Source organism: Dysidea avara, chromosome 6 (assembly GCF_963678975.1).
Source record: "Dysidea avara chromosome 6, odDysAvar1.4, whole genome shotgun sequence".
Lineage (NCBI taxonomy): Eukaryota > Metazoa > Porifera > Demospongiae > Dictyoceratida > Dysideidae > Dysidea > Dysidea avara.
The window spans coordinates 26,141,702-26,163,367 of record NC_089277.1 but is presented as its reverse complement, the minus strand read 5'-3'; the positions used below and the strand labels follow the sequence as shown (position 1 = coordinate 26,163,367).

Sequence of the window (21,666 nt, the reverse complement as noted above, 5' to 3'; positions counted from 1 at the left end):
AGCTAGAAGAAGTCACATTGTAGAGAGTTCAGCTACAAAAAAACTACCATGTAGAGAGTTCAGCTGCAAATAAACCACCCTGTAGAGAACTCAGCTACAAACAAATATGCCCTGTAGAAAGATCAGCTAGAAGACGTTACCTTGTAGGGAGTTCAGCTACGAACAGATCACCCTGTAGAGAGTTCAGCTACAAACAAATCACCCTGTAGAGAGTTCAGTTACAAAGAAACCACCATGTAGAGAGTTCAGCTGCAAAAAAAAATCAATCACTCTGTAGAGAGTTCAGCTAGAAGAAGTCACCTTGTAGAGAGTTCAGCTGCAAATAAATCACCTTGTAGAGAATTCAGCCACAAACAAATCACCCTGTAGAAAGATCAGCTAGAAGAAGTTACCTTGTAGAGAGTTCAGCTGCAAACAAATCACCTGTAGAGAGTTCAGCTAGAAACAAGTCACCCTGTAGAGAGATCAGCTAGAAACAAGTCACCCTGTAGAGAGTTCAGCTAGAAGAAGTCACATTGTAGAGAGTTCAGCTACAAAGAAACTACCATGCAGAGAGTTCAGCTACAAGCAAATCACCCTGTAGAAAGTTCAGCTATGAACAGATCACCCTGTAGAGAGATCAGCTAGAAACAAGTCACCCTGTAGAGAGTTCAGCTAGAAGAAGGTACCTTGTAGAGAGTTCAGCTACAAAGAAACCACCATGTAGAGAGTTCAGCTGCAAACAAATCACCTGTAGAGAGTTCAGCTAGAAACAAGTCACCCTGTAGAGAGATCAGCTAGAAACAAGTCACCCTGTAGAGCGTTCAGCTAGAAGAAGTCACATTTTAGAGAGTTCAGCTACAAAGAAACTACCATGCAGAGAGTTCAGCTGCCAACAAATCACCCTGTAGAAAGTTCAGCTATGAACAGATCACCCTGTAGAGAGATCAGCTAGAAACAAGTCACCCTGTAGAGAGTTCAGCTTGAAGAAGTTACCTTGTAGAAAGTTCAGCTACAAAGAAACCACCATGTAGAGAGTTCAGCTGCAAACGAATCACCCAGTAGAAAGTTCAGCTATGAACAGATCACCCTGTAGAGAGTTCAGTTAGAAACAAGTCATCCTGTAGAGAGATCAACTAGAAGTATCACCTTTTAGAGAGTTCAGCTACAAACAAATCACCTGTAGGGATTTCAGCTACAAACAAATCACCATGTAGAGAGTTCAGCTACAAAGAAATCATCAAGTAGAGAGTTCAGCTATGAAAAGATCACCCTGTAGAGAGTTCAGCTATAAGAAGTCACCTTTTAGAGAGTTCAGCTACAAAGCAACCAACATGTAGAGAGTTCAGCTGCAAACAAATCACCCTGTAGAGAATTCAGCTACAAACAAATCTCCCTGTAGAGAGACCAGCTAGAAACAAGTCATCCTGTAGACAGATCAGCTAGAAGAAGTTACCTTGTAGAGAGTTCAGCTGCAAACAAATCACCCTGTAGAGAATTCAACTACAAACAGATAACCCTGCAGTGAGTTCAGCTAGAGTCAAGTCACCGTGTAGAGAGAATCCTGTAAAGAGTTCATCTACGTACAAGCAGATCACCCTGTAGAGAGTTCACCTACATTTCAAGTCACCCAGTAGAGAGATCAGCTGCAAATTATCCTGTGGGGATTAATTGACATGTAATAAATATATGCAAGAGTTCATAATAATTATAATGAACTCTTGATATATGCATTATATATATAATTTGTACATTTACTGATAAAATCAGAATGAGTTAAAGTATTTATAAAATCTGCTTCATCTTTTTCTTTTTCCTGTGGTAAAGAAAAATATATAGGTTAAAAAACCCCAAAGCTGGCCATAGGCCGGCTTTGGGGTATACAAATACAAAAAGAAGTGAAATCTAATCAAAAACAGCCAAGCTGTAAAAAAAGGAGTGCGGCCCTTGAAAAGGCTATGGTGAAAAAAGATGTGAAATCCAAGGTGGCGGCCAAGAAATGGCTGTGATGGTAGGTTAATGGTAAAAATTTTAATAACGACAATTCAGGTGAATTTGGTGCCGCTTGTAAAAATTTTAATAACGACAATTCAGGTGAATTTTGTGCCAATTGACCAAGCAGCACCAAATTCACCTGAATTGTCGTTATTAAAATTTTTACCATTAACCTACTATCACAGCCATTTCTTGGCCGCCACCTTGGATTTCACATCTTTTTTCACCATAGCCTTTTCAAGGGCCGCATTCCTTTTTTTACAGCTTGGCTGTTTTGGATTAGATAATAACTATCTGCATGAGTATATTTGTGAAGTCCTATATAGCTCTTTCACTGATGTGCAGGGGTGTATATGGGCGGGTAGGCATGCATGGGGTTCTGGAAACTCCCCTCTGAAAATTCAAGCTAAAATAGCTGCAATAATATTGATAAAGGACTAACCATACAATAAGAAATCATGAATCAATTTAATTTTGAATGTTTAAAATGTCAATGGTGGGGGCTATGCCCAAAGACCCCTGCACTTATGAATCACCACCAAAATTATGTGAACCACCTTGGAAAAATCCCTTGTGTATTAACTATGTACTTGCATGTGCTCTGTAAATCACCACCTAATATGGGAATCACCACCAAATAATATGTGAACCACCTTGGAAAATCCTTTGTGTATTTAACTATGTACTTGCTTGTGCACTGTAAACCTACAGTGCTTAGTGTCTGTCCTAAGAAACCACATGCAACATTGTACAGTATACAGCCAAGAAGTCACATGTGACCTAGATAGCTTATGTCACGTAAGTGTGACACAAAAGAATAATAGCTATTGAATTAGTAGAGGAGTACTGAGCAAAACAGTGATAAATAGATAGTATAATGGATAACTCCATGTGTTGATTATTTCAATGTATAGAAGAAATGTATCTACTAAAATTAACCCAAGCATGTGTAGTTGCTGCACATAGTGAAGTTGAGATTAACTTCAAATTATACAGTATGTCAGATTTCAAGGGATTACTCAGAATTATACACTTACAACTGTTCTTTGGAGTTATTAAGTGTGTATTATCAATTTTAGGACAGTTAGGAGAAGTCAAATAAAGTGTTGTCAGCAGCTGGGGGCTGCGCCCCCAGACCCCTGCTGCTTTAAACATCTACCATGTCAAAGTTGAACCCCCTTTGACAAATCCTGGTTATGGTCCTGGTTACACTGAACAAACATCAATCGGTAAAAAGTTTCATCTTTCAATCTGCACCTCTCAGGCCTGAAGACTTTCCAGCTAGACTGAATAATTGTTCTACAGGTACACCTGATAGAACAATTATTCACATTTGATAGCACCTTTTGGCTGTTAAATGAGAAGCTAACTGGATCAAAGACTTTTAAAGAGAGCTGGCAGCTTTTGTGCTTTAAAATGTGCTTATTTATAAGCAGTTTGAAATATAAGTAATTAAGTACCAGCACAAGCACAAATGCTGCACAGTAACAAATACTTTTAAGCACTTCGAAGCACTTCAAAACAAGTGCTTAAGGTGCTTATAAGTACAAGTGCTTAAGGCTTGACCCATGTCTGGTAATGAATGCTAGAACACAGATTATAGTTGAAAAGATCGTTTTACAGTAAAAATACAATTTCCAGTTTAAAATTGGGGATTCGACCAAACCCCCCCCCCCCCCCTGGGTACGGGCCTGATTTCACTTCTCCTCTCAATGTGTCGAGACCCTGGGTGCTTGGGGATCATGTGCACACTCATAAGTGAGGCGGTCCATAATCGAATTGGCGTAGGTGTGCGTAATAATAAATTCTTAGCTAAATAACTTCCATTGCATACATTTAAAAAATTAACAACTTTACATATGTTTACTGTGCAATGTAAATAAAAATATATGGAAAGTTAGAGGGCTTTGAAAGATCGTCTTTCCATGGGTTTCCTGAAACAAGGAAATATACATAAATCCGATCCGTTTTTGTAGTGTAAACTCTCTACATGGAGACTTGTAGTAGCACTCTATACAGGGTGACTTCCAATGTAGCTGAACTCTCTACAGGGTGACTTGCTGTAGCTAAACTTTCAACAAGGTGACTTGCTTGCGGATGAACTCTCTGAAGAGTGAATTGTTTAAAGCTGAGCCACCATTTATTATATAGGCAGTTTATACACATGTTGCTTTCAGGGTTGGATCCAGACTTCTGAAAAGGGGGAGTCAAAATGAACTGAGGCAGTACATTGTCTGGTTTAGTAAGGTGAGACCAAAAAAAAGGTCACAGCCAGCTGACAATAGCTGCCCACCTCACTAACTATGCATTTATAGCTGATAAAGTACATAAAAATCCTTACATAGCTCCCTATACACTGCTCTAGATACTTTGACTGCTTTATTAGAGTGATTTCTCTATTAGAATAATTCGATCTTGGTACAATGTATGCTAAAAATTTTTGGAGGGTTCTCAAAATTATGTATACCATGCATAAACAACAATGTATATTATGCATTTGTATGAGCAGACTATTGCACACGTTCTATGCTGTACAGGGCCGGTGGAAGCTCTCAGTGGTTGGTCAGGCAACAAGCCAGGTAATGATTCAGAGATTGCGGATATTGCTTCATACATACACCATACACTGACTTTTGTAACTTCCCTAGCTGTCACACTACCTTTCTACATGTTGTAAAGTCTAATTTCGTATATACAATTACAACCTACCTCTCAGCAGAGTTGGAAGAACGTCCACCACACTGGTCATCACGTGCTTCGATCATTAGACATACGGATATAATAGAGGATAAACGAGTGGTAACGTGCATAGGGACCCGCCGATTATGCTCATTATTTTACCTATTATGCTATGCTGCACTGCTCAAAATTTTGCCTATTATGCTTAAATTTATGATCAATATTTACCTATTATGCTCAAATTATGCTCAATATTTATACCTGAGTTCCCATTTTTTCTAGTAAATTTGTACTTTATGGGAAAACAGTAAGTTTCTGAAGCACAGACTCTGAATCTTTGCTTGTCAAAATGCATGTCACAGAAAAGATCGATATACTCTAATAGAACAGTCAGATGTCTGATTATTCTCTGACTGTTCTATTAGAGTATATCGATCTTTTTCTGTTATATGTATTTGGTAGGCAAGAATTTATGGTAATGCACAAGTGTTCTGCCTATTATGCTAGCATTATGCTCAATGCTTTTAAGCACCTATTATGCTTATTATTATGCCAGCATAATCGGCGGGTCCTTAAACGTGAAGTGGGCGGCACATCCTTTTACTGTATTAAAGGTTAGAATGGTTAGTGTCTGTCTAGAAACAGATATAAATTAGTGTATGTCTTATCTGGCGACGTAACTACTATACGGAACTATACCTTATTAGTGTGTAGCTAATATGATTAGCTTCGAGATTAGCTTAGCTAGGCATGAGCTCACATGACTGGCTTGGGCTGTGAAAATCTGTTACGGTAGTGGCCGTAGTGCTTCCGCCGGCCCTGCTGTAGCTGTAAACAAGGAAAGTAAACTTGATTACATCATCCACAAAAATAATAGTTGCATAATGTTTGCACTGATCATGATTCATCTTCTATTATTGAAGAAAGTATAGTAAAAGTGTAAACTGTCCATAGCAAAACCTTATAATGTTTACAAGTATAAGAAAAATTTGGCATTTTAAACTCGAGTAGGGACAACATAGTCAGGGGCGTAGCCAGGGGGGGTTCAAAGGGTTCGGACGAACCCCCTTTTCAGAGTTAAGTTTTTTAAATCGTGATACTGGTTAACTAGAACTGAATTAACTTACACAAATCCACTGAAATGGGTAGCTACAGGTCTTCAAGCAGAGGAATTCAAGTACCTCTACTCGCTATTGCGAATGAATTTATAAGAATACACGTGTACACGGCCCCAGCTGTGGAGATTCTATACTTAGGGCAGAACCCCCCTTTTGGAAATCCTGCCTACGCCCCTGATAGTACCATGATAAAAACTACTGAACAAGCTGAATTGGAGTAGTATGTAATGTCCAATTGCTGTAAAACAATAAGAAGCAAAAATCCCTACTTTACTATGGAGATTGAAATGCGCACAGTTGGGATATTTGTTTATTATTGTTTTACAGTAAATGGACATTACCAACTACGTACTCCAATCCAGCTTGTTTCGGTGCTTTTTATCATGGTACTACGTTGTCACTACTCTATTTTTCTTATACTTGTTTGTGAACTTTTTCTGCAAGTTCACACACTGTATAGTAGTAGTGCAAATTAATCTTACTGGATTTTTGAAAACAGGTCTTTAGCACTCTAGGAGCCAAACATTTTATCCATTTAGCAGTGTTGCTGCTAACTATTGACCAAATTTAGTTTCCTTCAATCTGTCTGAAGCTATGAGTCATTAAAGTTATTGATAAATTGGATGTGTATGTGGGAAGACCCCTTTTTACAAACTAGTTGCAATATTACACAATAATTATCATAATTAATGACAGAACTATATACCGGTATATGCAAGTAGTCAGCAAGTCTTTGTTGATTAGCTAAATGTATAACACACCACATAATTATTATTGTTAAACTGTATTCCTTAGAAGTTCATCACGTTATCTTACTAACTTTGTTTACATAGTAATTGTAGCACTTAGCTATATCAATATGTGGTTTGCTTGACACATTATGTGAAAAAACACAAAGAAAGTTATGAAGGAAACCAGTCTGGATAATGATGAAGTGAACAAGAGAGGCAACTAGTGCAGGGGCACGGATCTGAGGGGGGGTATTCACTATTCAAAGGGTCCTATGGAACTCCCATTTGGCAGATGCCTGACTGAGTAGAGCTGCTGACAAGCTTTACTTCTCAATAAAACTTAAATCAGTTGATCAATCAAAGAAACACTTATTACAAGATTTTATATACATGACAAAACACTTTGTTTAATAATACTGCAAATATCACTTGAAACTGTTGTCTTTCTGCGATAGGTGCCTCTAAAAAATAATTATTAATAGTCTTTACAGCAACTGTTAAAGGCTTCAGTTGCATTTATAAAGGTCTAAATGGTAAGATTTAACAGGGAAACATTGCTGGGGAGTCTATCATAAAGAGTAGAACTTTATTTTTCCTGTTTTAGAAGTCTGGATCCTGGCGTGTACATAGCATTGGTCACAGCAAATTAAGTTAACTTTGCTAAAAACAAAACACTTGTCTCTGATAATATTGGACAGTTCACTCAGCATTGCAACATCTGCAACACATGTCTACGAGTGTACACTTTATGCAATACTATATTGCATAATAATATTGCATAATATTGTGTAACTTGTAGCTACACCCGTGGAAAATCGATGAAGAACCTTCACTGGTACAGAAAGATAAAAGGTAACATAATAGCACACACATTGTATGTTTATCAATGTGCCAAAGATTTCTTCTTAAGTAAATTTGAAATAATTTTGTGAAAGAAGTAGGGCTGTAGCTCTACCCAGTTTTCTGCTATGCTTGACTGAACACATCAGGCAGGCAGTAGAAAAATCTCATCAAATAAAAAGTTCTGTAACAACTTGACAAAGACCTTTAAGGGCACTTTTGGTCTAGATTTTATCCAAACAATACTGCCATGTCATTGTGAGGAATAAACAAGGCAGGTTTTTGGGTGATAGTTTATCACAGCCACACTCACACCTTCATCATCCCTACTATACCACCATCGTACTGTATGATACTTTACATACACACTGTAATTGTATCTTATAATTTGGACTGTTTTCCCTCGATATGCACACTTGATCAATTGCAGCAATAAGCTGATCAGCTACAGGGATCAGTGATCATGAGAAACAAGTATTGTTAAGGGCCTACATATTAAATTTTCTACCATTATTACTAGACTTTAACATTTCATGTATACAGTGTGCTTGTTCAATTATATCTTACATTTGATTTTATCACTAATCCAACAAGCAAATGTGTTACAATACAGTGGAACCTCAGGACCCCACTTTTCCGGATTCTCGGTTAACCGAACTACGGAAATGACTGCTCTATTAGAGTAGTGACTGTTCTATTAGGGTAGTTGAAAACTGATATTAAAAAAAATCTTTATGCTATTTTAAGGTTATTTATACACAGTTTCAGAGATACTGACTTTTCAAACTTATGGGCCACTCCTGGTCCAAGGGGTTCAGATAACTGAGGTTCTACTGTACTATAATACTCCCAATAGCACCTTGACATTATTTGAAATACATCAAGCAATTAGCCAATACAATTATTTTACACATCATTGGCAAGCTCCCTGGACAAAACTCTGTAGTACTAATCTGATTGGCCAAAATAGCTATAGTGTGGTATGTCTCTACTGGAAATACATGTCCAATTTGAGGTATAGATTCCACATGGCATAGCAACAATATGGTTGTTTGGTCATGGTTATTAGATAATCGTTACTTATATAAAGTAAACATCACTTTGGGACCACAGCAATGGTGATTGGTCTTTTGCAGTGGCAAGTTTTTGAATTAGTAAGAGTTGCTATGGTTGTCAGATAAATTTGTAATCAGAAAGATGGCTGTCGTACTTGGGATTAATAGTTAAACAGAAAAGAGTACTACTAATAATTATTTGGAAGTGGTTGATGGTTAAACTTCAGTGGTTAGTGTAATCTCTGACATTATTGTCAAAGCCACAGCATAGATTGAAAACTGTCCACACAATTATGCAAATCATATTCACAAAAGTCAACTACTGTAAAACACATTACTTTTTCCAACCCACAAATCCAGTACAGATAAACTGTGCACCAATAGTTTGTACACTAAAGCTCGCATTTCCGAAAGCCTCAGGTACACATGAGATGAAGTACAGTAGATAAACAGCATTTTTTTTTTTTTACAGCTACATGTTAATACATCCAGATAATTATACTTATGACAGTCAGAAAACAGTGTGTACCAGTACCATTGGATACAACTAGGTAACATACAGATGCATAACACAAAGCTTCATTGTATTATATATCATCAATGCAAATCAATAATACTCTATCTAGATTACAGAAAATCTAAATGGCCAAAAGTGCTCAAGAATACAGCTAGTCTTTGCAAATAAGTTACACACAGTTAGTGCTTAAAAATATGCTATACTGCAGCAAAAAGTAAGAATAATAAGCATTATACAATAGTTGCTTGCTTTCTAGGCAGAAGTTCGTAGAACAACATATAAGCTTTACAATCTTTGACTTGCTCAAATCCCCACTGACACTCTCTGATGGCCAGGTCACTTGTGTAGAACCATTTTCCATCATGTGCAGCTGTTTGATCATATTCTCCTTTAGCATCACATTGTGTAGGACTTCTATTAGGTCTCCTTCGTATGTAAGCTACATAGTGTCCACTTTTAAGAGAATTCCCTTTGTGTTCAATAGCAGCATACAGGCCATAAAAGATGTTACCCTTTGCATCATTAAATTTCTGAGTGATAATATGTAAAATAATTTTATTACAAATTATAAGTGTATATACTAGTGGGGCAAAAAAATTATTAATTTTCAACAAGTAGAATAGGGATCAAAGATTTGATTTTGAAAAAAACTGCGTAAACAAGAAGTAATAGGGATGATAATCCACAAAATTCTATGCATCATCAGTTCAAAGCAAGTTATTTGAATAGTGTACACTCAATTTGCGATTCCTATTTCAACATTTTAACAAAATTTAACCACAAGTTGAAATAGGAATCGCAAATTGAGTGTACACTATTCAAATAACTTGCTTTGAACTGATGATGCATAGAATTTTGTGGATTATCATCCCTATTACTTCTTGTTTACGCAGTTTTTTTCAAAATCAAATCTTTGATCCCTATTCTACTTGTTGAAAATTAATAATTTTTTTGCCCCACTAGTTTCATGATTTTTTTCATGTCCATGCACATGGACTACTTCTTAAATATACGTTCAACAGTACATGATTGTTTAATAAAGAAACCCATTGTAATATCAACTGGCAATAAACAATTACATAAATAAGTTTAATAAACAATTAGTTAACAATACAGTTAACAATACAGTAAACAATACCACTTTCCTTTGACGAGTAGATAAATCCACTAGTGTGACCGTTTACTGCAACGAAGCGGTGCGAAATCTCAACACGAGTAAAACACACGCTTGACAAAACGTGGTCGACTCCAATTAAATATGCTGAGTATACGGAGTATCCCGCTTTTTATTTTTCAATCGCGTACGGAAGGGACACACCCCTTTTCAATTCGAAATTTACCAGTGTGTTCCAATAGCTTACAAGCCTTGTTATGTCGACTCTTAGCTGGTAAACAGCTGAAGAATATAATAGAAAGTATACACGAAAGGCGTACAGTAATAGTTTAAGTGACGAGGTGCGGGCCACACCCCCTTCACTGTCTCGTAATGAAGGAAGTCTAAAACCCGAGTTTCAGTGAACAATAGTTATGTTTAATGTTTAGTGTGATACAACTTGATGCATTTTAGTCCTGTGAGCTAAAGCAATGGAATTTTAAACAATTCTATATTATCATCTGTATGGCTTCTCGATCGAATGGCGTCTCGAAGAGTGATTCTTGCTCTATATCTCGCAATCGCATTAGAGAGGGAAGATTTTAATACCACACAGACCTGGGTACGAATGTTTTTTAAATACGCCATACGTTTTTAGGGCTGATATCTACTTCCTACGAGCTGTAGGCGCGCGAAACAAGAAAGAAAGAAGAAAGAAGAAGATGGAGAATCTAACCATTTTCAAAATTTTAAAAAACACCTAAAACCATTTCCCTTACTTTTAATACTTGTTGGCTAGTGTTGTAAACACAAAAGAAAGGTCTAGAATGTTCTAGAAATAAAATCTAAAACCCGGAAGGCTGCTTTTGGCGTGCGTTCTATTAGAGTGTTTTGAAAAATTTCTGCCTGATCCCTATTATGTACCACTACCGTGGTACATGATATACCATGCCACTATAGAAACACAAAATATTTCACTTAATTCATATTGTCACCTCAATGTATATGATATAAGCATTTTGAATACACAAATATAATGTGACCTAATTTTAGAAAACCGTCAATATCCGCACAATTTTCAAAATGCATTTTATTTGTTCTTTGTTTTCTACAGGGACAGAGGAATAGACTAGCTAAGTTTCAGCTTCCTAAGTTAAGCAACGTTGGAAATACAGTACTAGACAACCGAATGAGTAAATAAATTGATATGTACAGAAACTATCGAGAAAAGAATCTACAGGCACTTACATAAACCATCATAACTTACTGATACAACGATGTACAGAATTGAATCATGGCTCATTGTGTTCGCCATGAATGTGTGCATCCACCAAGGTATAGTTGTTTCCCCAGGCATGCTTCTGTGTTCGACAAGGAAGGCAAATTCACTGAAAAACAATCATCAGTAAATTCTTTCGTCACCTCAACGTAAACAAATGTCTGTAACTTTGAAATCCTTTCATGTATGGAGATGAAAAAGATTTTTGTACTCCCTATGAAAAGGCAAACACGATGATGCCCAGGATTTATCCATTGGAGGCTTAATTTGCCCACCAGTGAGGCGATAAAAACTTGTGTAATTTTTTTTCTGGAGCTTGCATTTTTTACCCATAATTTTTAAATGCGTTTTATTACAAAAGTACTATCGTGCGTCTATCGATGGTTTTCCAAAATTCGGTCACATATACTATGCTTGCTTACTGAACATCACAGAGGTTATATACACAGTACAGTGAACAGGAAAACTCTGGTGGGGAAGGGTCTGAAAATATCATTATTATAAAGGTTAAAATTGAGCTTGAGTTTACCAACGCTAATTTAACCAAAAGCCATTTAGCTGACAGTTTTCCAAAGCCTAAGTTTCTCTCTGTATTATGGCAGAAGCTGCATTAATAATGTAATGTACTTATTGACTGTTGGCACATGTTGCCAACAGACTAAGGCTCAAACGAATAGTGGTTTACTGTATGCGAATATTCACTCAGCTCTAACAAAATTAGTCAAATGATCGGTGTAAGGTTTCATTGCAATTTAGTAATTAAGGTGACCACTACCAAGAAGCCTACAAAATTATCCACAAACAGCTTTGTGGCTTTGTATGAATAACTTTACCAATAAAGAGATGCCATAATACCCTTTCTGAAAGGATTATCACAGCGATACTGTGATAGAAAGTGATTGTAGCAAAGTAGAAGTACCTGGAGTAAGCCACAACTAATGAATCTGTATGAAGTCTTGCGTTTGTGGTGATTCACCATGGAATTAGCTTCACCAATTAGTGGCTGCCTAATTCTATTACTACTTTTCTGCTTTATCACCATAGTCCTTTCCTTTCTGTTACTTTCATTAGCATCGCCTTCCGCTTAGCCTTCCGCTTCGTTAATCACTGACAGCTAATCACATGTCACCACATAAATGATCACGTGCGAATAATCATTTGTTGATTTTAATATTCGGCTACAAAGAAAACGAATATTAATCCGAATATTCGGCTAATCATTTGAGCCTTACAACAGACCATTGGTGTATTCACCATAAAGTTATAATTAAATTTAAATATAGTCCCTTTGCTAATTAGCAGTTTATAGGTGTTATACTGCATATTACAAGTACACAAAAAAAATTTGGAATTTTCGGCTACAATAGGGACCATAGCACATCAATAAACAGTACTGAAACAAGCTGAAGTAGGCCCAAAATTAAATCACAGTAAAAATATAAGAAGTGCCATATCCTTACTGTGCTCAAGATATCATAATGGAAATGCACAGTAGGGATGTAACACTTCTTATTGTTTTACTGTGATTTAATATCGTGCACTACTCCAGCAGTTTGTTTCAGTACTTTTATTGATGTGCTATGATCCCTACTCTAGAGGAAAATTTCAAATTTTTTTGTGTCTTGTTTGTTAACTTTTTCGTAAAATAAATGCTTCATTGTCAGCTATGTTCAACCCGTTACACAGCATTATGAATCAAGAACTGTTCAAAAAGTACCTCTGCAATCAAAGCAGCCACTATGAAAAATACTAATGATGATTTCAATTACACAGGAAAGCCATCATGCACTACCCTTAATTCGACACCTTTCACTATCAGCAAAGATGAACTGTACACAAAGAAGGACATCGGTAAGTCCTTGGAGAATGCATTGTACATGTTGCGGTATGCCAAAAAACACATGTCCAGTTAAAGTGATGTTAAACAGTGAGCCCATAGCTTTAGCTGTTATCGAGTTACATTTACCTGAAGGCATTACTCAGTCAGTCAGTTAGTCAGTCAGTAGAAAATTACATTTTAAAAAAAAATTATAGCAACTTGTAGAAATCATATCAGGTTGATCTGAAGGTTTGTTTGGGCTTAGTTTTACATAACGAATACTGCTTCATCATCATCCGGGAAAAGTGTGGCTGGTTTTTTGGGTGATGGGACATACCCAAACCTTTGTGGTCCATACTATGCAGTACTATTGTACTGTATGATTACTGTACTAGTTTGCCTGAAACATACAATTGACAATGTTTTTGTTGGCCTAAAAGAATGTGCTAAACACAGTATGTCTTGAGGTAAGGTTTTGCATACAAAAATGTGAAGGCATCTGGCCAGTATTGGTTGGCTATCGTGTGGCTTTAACCAATGAGACAGTCATTCATTTTGAAACTGGTGTGATACCTACCAGTTACTAGGCAATGAGAACTTGTACTCATAAATTGTTTTCTAAAATTGCAGAAACCTTTGAGCCAATTCCTTAATTGGGCAACAGATTAAAGCAATAGTACAAACAATGCAAGTGCCTGTCGTGGATGACTCAGTACATTACATCTCGCTCCCATGCATTCAGTGTACATGTTTCAATATCCAGCACATCCAGTATATATATATATATATATATAGTAGCATTCGTACCTGACGTACGTGTAGGACCGTCTCCACTTTAATGCTGGGAACAGAGACCAAACGCTAAACACCAGCACCGTTCATGTAGCTACGGTATAGCCCAAGCACAATGTCGCACTCACCTGCATTCGCAATTTTGCTTGAAATTTTTAAAATTGCTAATTAAGGGGCATGGCAACTGTTCCGCTCACAAGACAGCGTGGCAGCTGTTTCACTCATGAGAATCACAAGAAAAACAGTAGCCACGTCCCTTAATTAGCAATTTTAAAAATTCAAGCAGAATTGTGCATGCGAATGAGTGCAACGTTGTGCTTGGGCAGTACCGTATGTAGCATGCATGGTGATGTCACTTTTAAAGAGCAAGAGGTTTCCTTACACCATCCTGCAAGTATACTGAAATTAATGATGTGAGCATGCAGGTAAGCTACATGTAAGTGCTGCATGAACTTAGTTTAGACAACTGTAGAATTGTACCATGGCCACACAGTTAAAAACTATGTGGTACCAGTAGTAACTATCATGAAGGTTGTACATATAATGTCATTTCAGATTCTACATGACCCTCAATACATTGGGAACCAAGCATAAATATTAGTGTCCTACATTGTTGTGTAGCATGCCATGTTGATAGTGCTGTAAAGTTAGGGTTCCCAATGAAAAAAATCGACTTTCACCAAACAATTTCTTTACTACTGCAGGATACTTAGCTTGTTGCACTAATATTTGAACCACTACAAATCAGAAGCCGCGAGTCTTTTAGATTGAGAAATCGGCACATCATATTTTCACGTATTGCGTGATTTGCAGTAAAAACATGGTGCATGACCAATCTCCTAAATCAATAAATTGATTTAGTAGCTTCTTGATTTAGTAGCTGCATGACCATGCTGTAAGTGCAGCTTCTTGCAAAGGACCGAACCGAACTTTCTTATTAGCTGTATGTTATCTTAAGTTGTTGTGCTGTGCAAACATGCATAGTAATGGGTAAACATCTAGCTGGTTGGCTTGCAATGGCTCGTTGTTGTGTCTGAAAAATCATGAAAAATGTGTTTAAGTATCTCTGGCTCCTACCACGAGAGAAGCCAGATTTTCCTCACAGCATGGTTATGCAACTGGATGTTCCCTCAGTTTATAATGCACGTTTGAAAAGAATCCTAAACTGTATAAATGCTATCTGGCTGGTGACGATGAAATATTACGGTGATTTTACGAAAAATAATGCAGCCCACTGCTTGTGCAATTGAAACTACAGTACAGCTCACAGGTAACGTCACAAGTATACACATGCGAGTAATGCTCGTATCTTCTGGTGGGATCATTCTTTTGCAATGTACTGTACAATACCTGTGGAACATCACGGGGATATGCACTATAGCCACGCGAGGAACTCGCCACACATGAGAACATTCGCCATTGAGTTTAGCAACTTCATACAACACTTAAATCACATAAACATTTGTGACCAGTCCCATATGCTCGTGCAAGCCTAGCTAACTAATTTTACAGTAGAATGCAATAAATGCATGCTCGGTCCGCAGAACGAAATGGGTGGAATATTTACAAAATCAAAAAAATCCGTAAGTTCTAAAGCGCTTGTTTCACAATGAAGGAAAGTAATAACATCAAAAACCTTGGTAGCATCGTGATCCTAAAAGCAAGAGGAGTTCCAAAATCTTTGTTTCGTGTCAGTACTTCTAAGGAGACAGAAGATATCAGCGTTAGTCTGCCTTGTGTTGGACGAGCGGTTTACTATGGTTTATTCTTATGTTCGTTCGCCTTCATCTGTCCCCCCTGGTAGTAGGAAAGGCCTGGAAGACAAAACTTACTCAGCAATGGATTTGCTCGTTCATGGAGAGTTTGATGGTGCCAGTTGTACCTTGATAGAGGACTGCATCCGTACGTTATGATTGTTTTATTAAGGGCCTGTAGTTTATTGTCACTGTACTGTGACAAAATTAATCGATTTTTTGCTGTTGCCACTTTGTAGCGCTGTACCTTCAAAATTTCTTGGCTTCTAGAGTTGAAACGTCGGTCGACCATTCCTTTGGCTATCTAGATAAAATTTGAAAAATGCATTAACTGGAGTTCTGTGGCATTATGATTACTTGGCGACCAATCCATCTAGGTCTACGGTAGCTACTGCTATAGCTACTGTACCGACTGTAGTCTGTGACAGGTCAAGTCAGTAGCTAAGTTACCAAGTATCCGGTAGCTACAACACATGCATTGCAACAGACCTCACATTTGGCGGAACTGAGCCAGTGCCGCCTCCCAACACCATAGGTGTCGTGAGACCTGTTATCTCATCTTGTGTGACACTCTCGAGAAAAGTTTGCTATCATGGAGCATTACTGTAGCCTTGCTGCATGCATGCGACGTTACCCGTGAGCTGTACTGTACTTTACTAATTATGGGTTAATTGCAACACTAACCACTTACACTTTAAATATATCAAACCAGATGGCATGAAGCTGCAGCTGCTTTGGTGACAGAGATCGCCGACGTCCAAATTGGAAATAAAATATTTCAATATCAATGGGCCAGATAGCATACATCCTTGGATTCCTTCCATCTTTGCAAATTAGACTAAGTAAACATCTGACCGTGTCACCATGTGGTGAGGAAAATCTGGCTTCTTTCATCGTAGATGGTAGTGCGTTCAAAACAATTTTTTTACGATGCTGTTTAGAAGAAAGCAACCTTGTGCAAGCAATATAGCCAGACATTTATCAATAACTATGCATGTTTGCAGAGCATAGCAAGCCTAGATAACACCTAGTAAATAAAAAGCTCAAACCATATCTTTGACAGTAGCTAGAAACTGACCTAGGCCTAGCTTGGTCAGTTTCTAGTCCCGGTTTCTAGCTACTGTCAAAGATATAGTTTGAGCTTTTTTATTCGCTAGGTGTTATCTAGGATTGCTATGCTTTGTAAATGTGCATAGGTATTGACAAATGTCTGGCTGTATTGCTTGCACAAGGTTGCTTTCTTCAAAACAGCTTCGTAAAAAAAATTGTTTTGAACGCACTACCATCCATGACGAGAGAAGCCAGATCTTCCTCACCACATGGTGACACGGTTGGATGCTTACTTAGTTTATACTGCAAAGATGGAAGGAATCCAAGGATGTATGCTATCTGGCTGGTGATATTGAAATATTTTATCTCCAATTTGGAAGTTGGCTATCTCTGCCTCCAAAGCAGCTGCAGCTTCGTGCCATCCGGTTTGATATAATTAAAGTGTAAGTGGTTAGTGTTGCAATTAACACATAATCAGTAAAGTAGTTTCAATTGCACAAGCAGTGGGCTGCATTATTTTTTTGTAAAATCACCAAATATTTTGTCGTCACCAGCCAGATAGCATACAGTTTAGGATTCTTTTCAAACGTGCATTATAGACTGAGGGAACATCCAGTTGCATGACCATGCTGTTAGGAAGATCTGGCTTCTCTCGTAGTAGGAGCCAGAGCAACTCAAACACATTTTTCATGATTTTGCAGACACAAACACAAGCCATTGTAAGCCACCCAGCTAGACGTTTACCCATTACTATGCATGTTTGCACAGCACAACTTACGATAATATACAGCTAATAAGAAAGTTCGACTCAGTCCTTTGCAAGAAGCTACACTTACAATTCCATGTTTCTACTGCAAATCACACAATACATGAAAATACAATGTGTCAATTTCTCAATCTAAAAGACTCGTGGCTTCTGATTTGTAGTGGTTTGAATATCAGTACAACATGCTAAGTATCCTGCAGTAGTAAGGAAATTATTTAATGAAAGTAGATTTTTTCATTGGGGACCCTATTAAAGTACATGATCCTTATTCCATCTTTTAAGTACGTATAGTGAAATACTGAACATGCAGAGTTAGCTAAACTACATGCAAGCTAAGGCAATTGCATATGTGACAAGTGGTGTACACATTGCACAGTTTCAGTTTCTCCATGATGTTGACCTTACCGTAGTCATTCTGCTGGATACTGTAAGTTTGAAAGAAGCTTCTGCCTACCCTAATACAATACACAAGACAAACACACAGATGGACAAATATGTTGAAATTTGCCTGCCCTACCACAATTGTACTATAAACTTCCCTTGCAAGGCAGTCTATGTACCAGTGCTCAAAAACTGTCAGCATAAGAGTTTGCAGATAAAAATTGCATGGAACAGATAGAACAAAAAAATGCATCAAAAATGTTCCAAAAGTGAACGAACAGTTATGACCTAGGCAGAGGTTGAACCAGGTTGGTTATAATCACTTGGAATTACAGGAGGTGTGCAAATCACCACAGTTGTTTGGCTGTGGTTTTGACAGGAAGAGCTCAACTTTTCAGTGATAGAGCAGAAGGCATACATATCAGGTAAAGCCTTCATGCCCGTGTTACAACTAATACATATGCACATTGAACACCTTTAAAAATCAAGGCCAATAATAGTTTACAATTGATACATAGCAACATATGCATATACAACTGCAGTACAAGAGTGCAGGAATGTGCAGTAAAGTACGTAGGGAGCTAATGATTTGGATTATGATATATATAGTTGATGGAATTGTCACACACACACACACAAACACACACACACACACAAACACACGCATGCACACACAGAGAGCTTGCCTGCGTGCATTCAAAGTATGCTTTTTTTCCGAGAAGAATTTGGGTGAGAAGAATTTACACTAGGTAGCTTTCCAAGTTTAAGAGGGGGTGCTGCGAATAGATCACACTGGGTTCTAACTGATGTTACGCCAGGAGTGGTCAATGGGTCTATTCATATTGATGCAGAGTATAGTAGCTATTTTCATACTGTAGTTTTTTTTATGTTAACATTGTCATCTGTTCCTGACTGTATTTCCATAGGTGTTCTTGACTGTATTTCCAATGTTGAAGTAGATGCCGACAACAGAGGGCTGCCAACGTCTTTGACTGGGGAACTACTCTTTGGATCATCCACACTTAATTCCATGGTTGAGCTGATGCTAAGTAGCTCTTCAACAATCAATGTTTTAATACAATAATATGTTGTGTTTTTTCTAACATACTGCTTTTTGCTTTCTTCGTTCTAAAGCTGGTCTATGAGATTGTGTTGACACTTGGCAGCTGCTGCTGCTACCACTGTGAATAGGCTTGGGGAAAATAGTTGGAATAGCGTCTAGCTTGAGGCACGGCTTCTTGGCTGGAATGCCCATTTCTTCACGATAAACTTCACCCTCTGTGTTAAAGCATTTGGGTTCAAAATGCTTCAAGCAAATTAAGGTATCCAGTTGTTGATCTTCATGCTATTGATGCACAGCCCTTACCCACTTCGAGTGAACAGCTGCATCGCTAGGAAATCCGTGTAATAGTCAGGTTCACTATGTCAAAAAATACACTTTCGCTCAAAGTTTATGGGGATTAGCAAACCTATTCATTTTTGGAAAGCTTAGAGCATGAGGAATCTGAAAATCAATGTTTACATTTGCACAAATTCCTGCAAGGTCAGAATTTTTTAAAATTTCAAAGTGACAGCTAATACGTAAAATTAGAAAATTCTAATAATTATATCAAGTTAAATTTGACACAAAAGTTTAATAAATGAACTCAACAAATTCTCTGGTGACATTTTTACAACTCTTTTCATTAGAGGTGAGACAGTTAATCATGAACAATTGAAAGTTTTTACAAAGGGAATAGAAGAACGCCCATTATACTGCAATAATTTAGGAATAATTTATAGTGAAAAGAATTAATGAATATTCTGGATTACTTGGATGTATAACTGGTGCAAAGTATAACTAGTGCAAAGTATAATATGACTTCTACTAAAACAGTTCAAACCTGAAAATTTAGATACTCTAATAGAGCAGTCGCTTAAAGGAAGTCAACTTTTGAGCCTATTTTTTTGTTAATGTACTTACGTATGTTTAGCATAATTAGCACTATGAATTTTGAAAGAATTTTCATTTTAAAAGTAATTGGAATTAGCTGTCTCCTAAAAGGGAAGTTTCCTTTTTACATAAACAATGAATTCACCATGATCACCAAGAGCAATTTATGTACCAGATAGACATGCACCAACAAGTTAAAATTGATACACGATCTTCAAAATTAGTATCCACTGGTACCTAACTGTTAATCTAATGTAAATTTCCTTTCCAGAGACAGAATGATTACCATCTTTAAATAATCCAAATATTGCCATTGTCGATGGAGTGATTCTTATCCAGAAGATGCATGACAAAGATCTAGCCAAGATGTTTTTAATGACAGGCTTACAAGTAACTGCTCCATGCTAAAATGCTAGTGCTATTGCAACAATTTACCTTGCACAGAACTGTGTTTGAGTTGTACAGATGCAAAAGTGACGGAGATTTATACATACAAGTAGAAGGAAAAATGAAAATTTTTAAAGTTGGTGTATAGAGATCAAAAAAGTAAAGAACAAAGGAATTGCTAAAAAGTAGTGAAAGAAGAGATGTTGCCTATACATCTGCAGTTATACTAGTGGACATTTAATAACTATACTTCATTCAGTCTATACCCATGACTGAATTAGGGATTAAATGTCCACTGCAACATATATATATATAGGCAACCTCTCTTGTTCACTACTGTATAGACTGACGTATAGGGATTAAATGTAGGACTAACATAATCATGACTGGTGAACCCACGCATATACTGCATCAAAGGAAGAAGGGCACTTGGAAAACCATACACCTGACACATGCCCCAACTATCAAATATGTAGCAAAAAGGAGGTAGCCATTACGCTTCATTTTCAGCTATGCTTTTCACATTACACAGCGTTGCAAACAAAGAACAGCATGAGAAGTGTCTCAAGTATCAATCATATTGCTATGGAAAATACCGGCCATAAGCTAACACAGCCACAGTTAAGCCGTATCATGTTATAATCTAGTGTGAATTGACACCTTGCGTTGTCAGTGAAGAGAACTGGAACACAAAGGAAGACAAAGGCAAGCCCACGATGCATGTATTGTGCATCTGTGGTTGGCAAAATCAAGTCCGTACATCAAATTATGCTTGGCTGTCAGTCAGTCAGCGTAAAATGCTGTTGAATAGAAAAATTTTAAAATACTGTAGAAATTTGTTGGAAGAGTTTGGGGTTAATCTAAAGACATTTTTGAGCTTGGCTGTACCTAGCCACTGCTGCAAAGCTGTCATGAAGGGAAATTGAGACTGGTTTTAGGGTGATATTTTGAACTGGAAAAGCTCAATTCTCCATGATCCCTAATATATACTGTAGTACTATCGTACTGTATAATACATCGAAAATGACAACAGTGACAGTGCTGATGATTGTTAGGTTCATATCTTTGAATTAACTGTAATAGATATAAATACATGTATATGTACGTACGTACATAGCCACAATGTCTTTATACATAACTGTACCCTACATCTCAATGTTAATAATTCACTTAGTCACTTTGTTTCATGCAATAAGTATTTGCCAAATAAATTGCTTTTAAGTTTCTTAGCATTTTAGAGGCTATTAATGGATTCTATATGGGTGTGAGAACATAGAAATAGTGTTTGTTGCAATTCTCTGTCAATAAGAAGCTGATATATGGAGAAATTTGCATCATATGGACTTACTGCTATTTTCAAACTGCTAATTGACTAACATGTAGGTATCTGTATAAATGTAAGCATTGATCTCCATGCTCTAAGCTTTCTAATAATAATTATGTAGGCCCATAAATTTTGAGCAAAGTTATCTTTGATATAGTAAACTGTGTCAATGTA

At 37.2% G+C, this 21,666-nt stretch overlaps 1 protein-coding gene across 3 annotated transcripts in view; it reads right to left on the bottom strand.

Annotated features, from left to right (window-relative positions):
• Positions 1–8,975: 8,975 nt before the first annotated feature.
• Positions 8,976–21,666, bottom strand: part of LOC136257207 (uncharacterized) — a 181,438-nt gene continuing 168,747 nt past the window's right edge. For all 3 annotated transcript variants that reach the window (XM_066050284.1, XM_066050282.1, XM_066050283.1), the window contains one exon: positions 8,976–9,444. In XM_066050284.1, the coding sequence (XP_065906356.1) occupies positions 9,145–9,444 (300 nt within the window). In that variant the 3' untranslated portion in view covers positions 8,976–9,144. The remainder of the gene's footprint in view (positions 9,445–21,666) is intronic.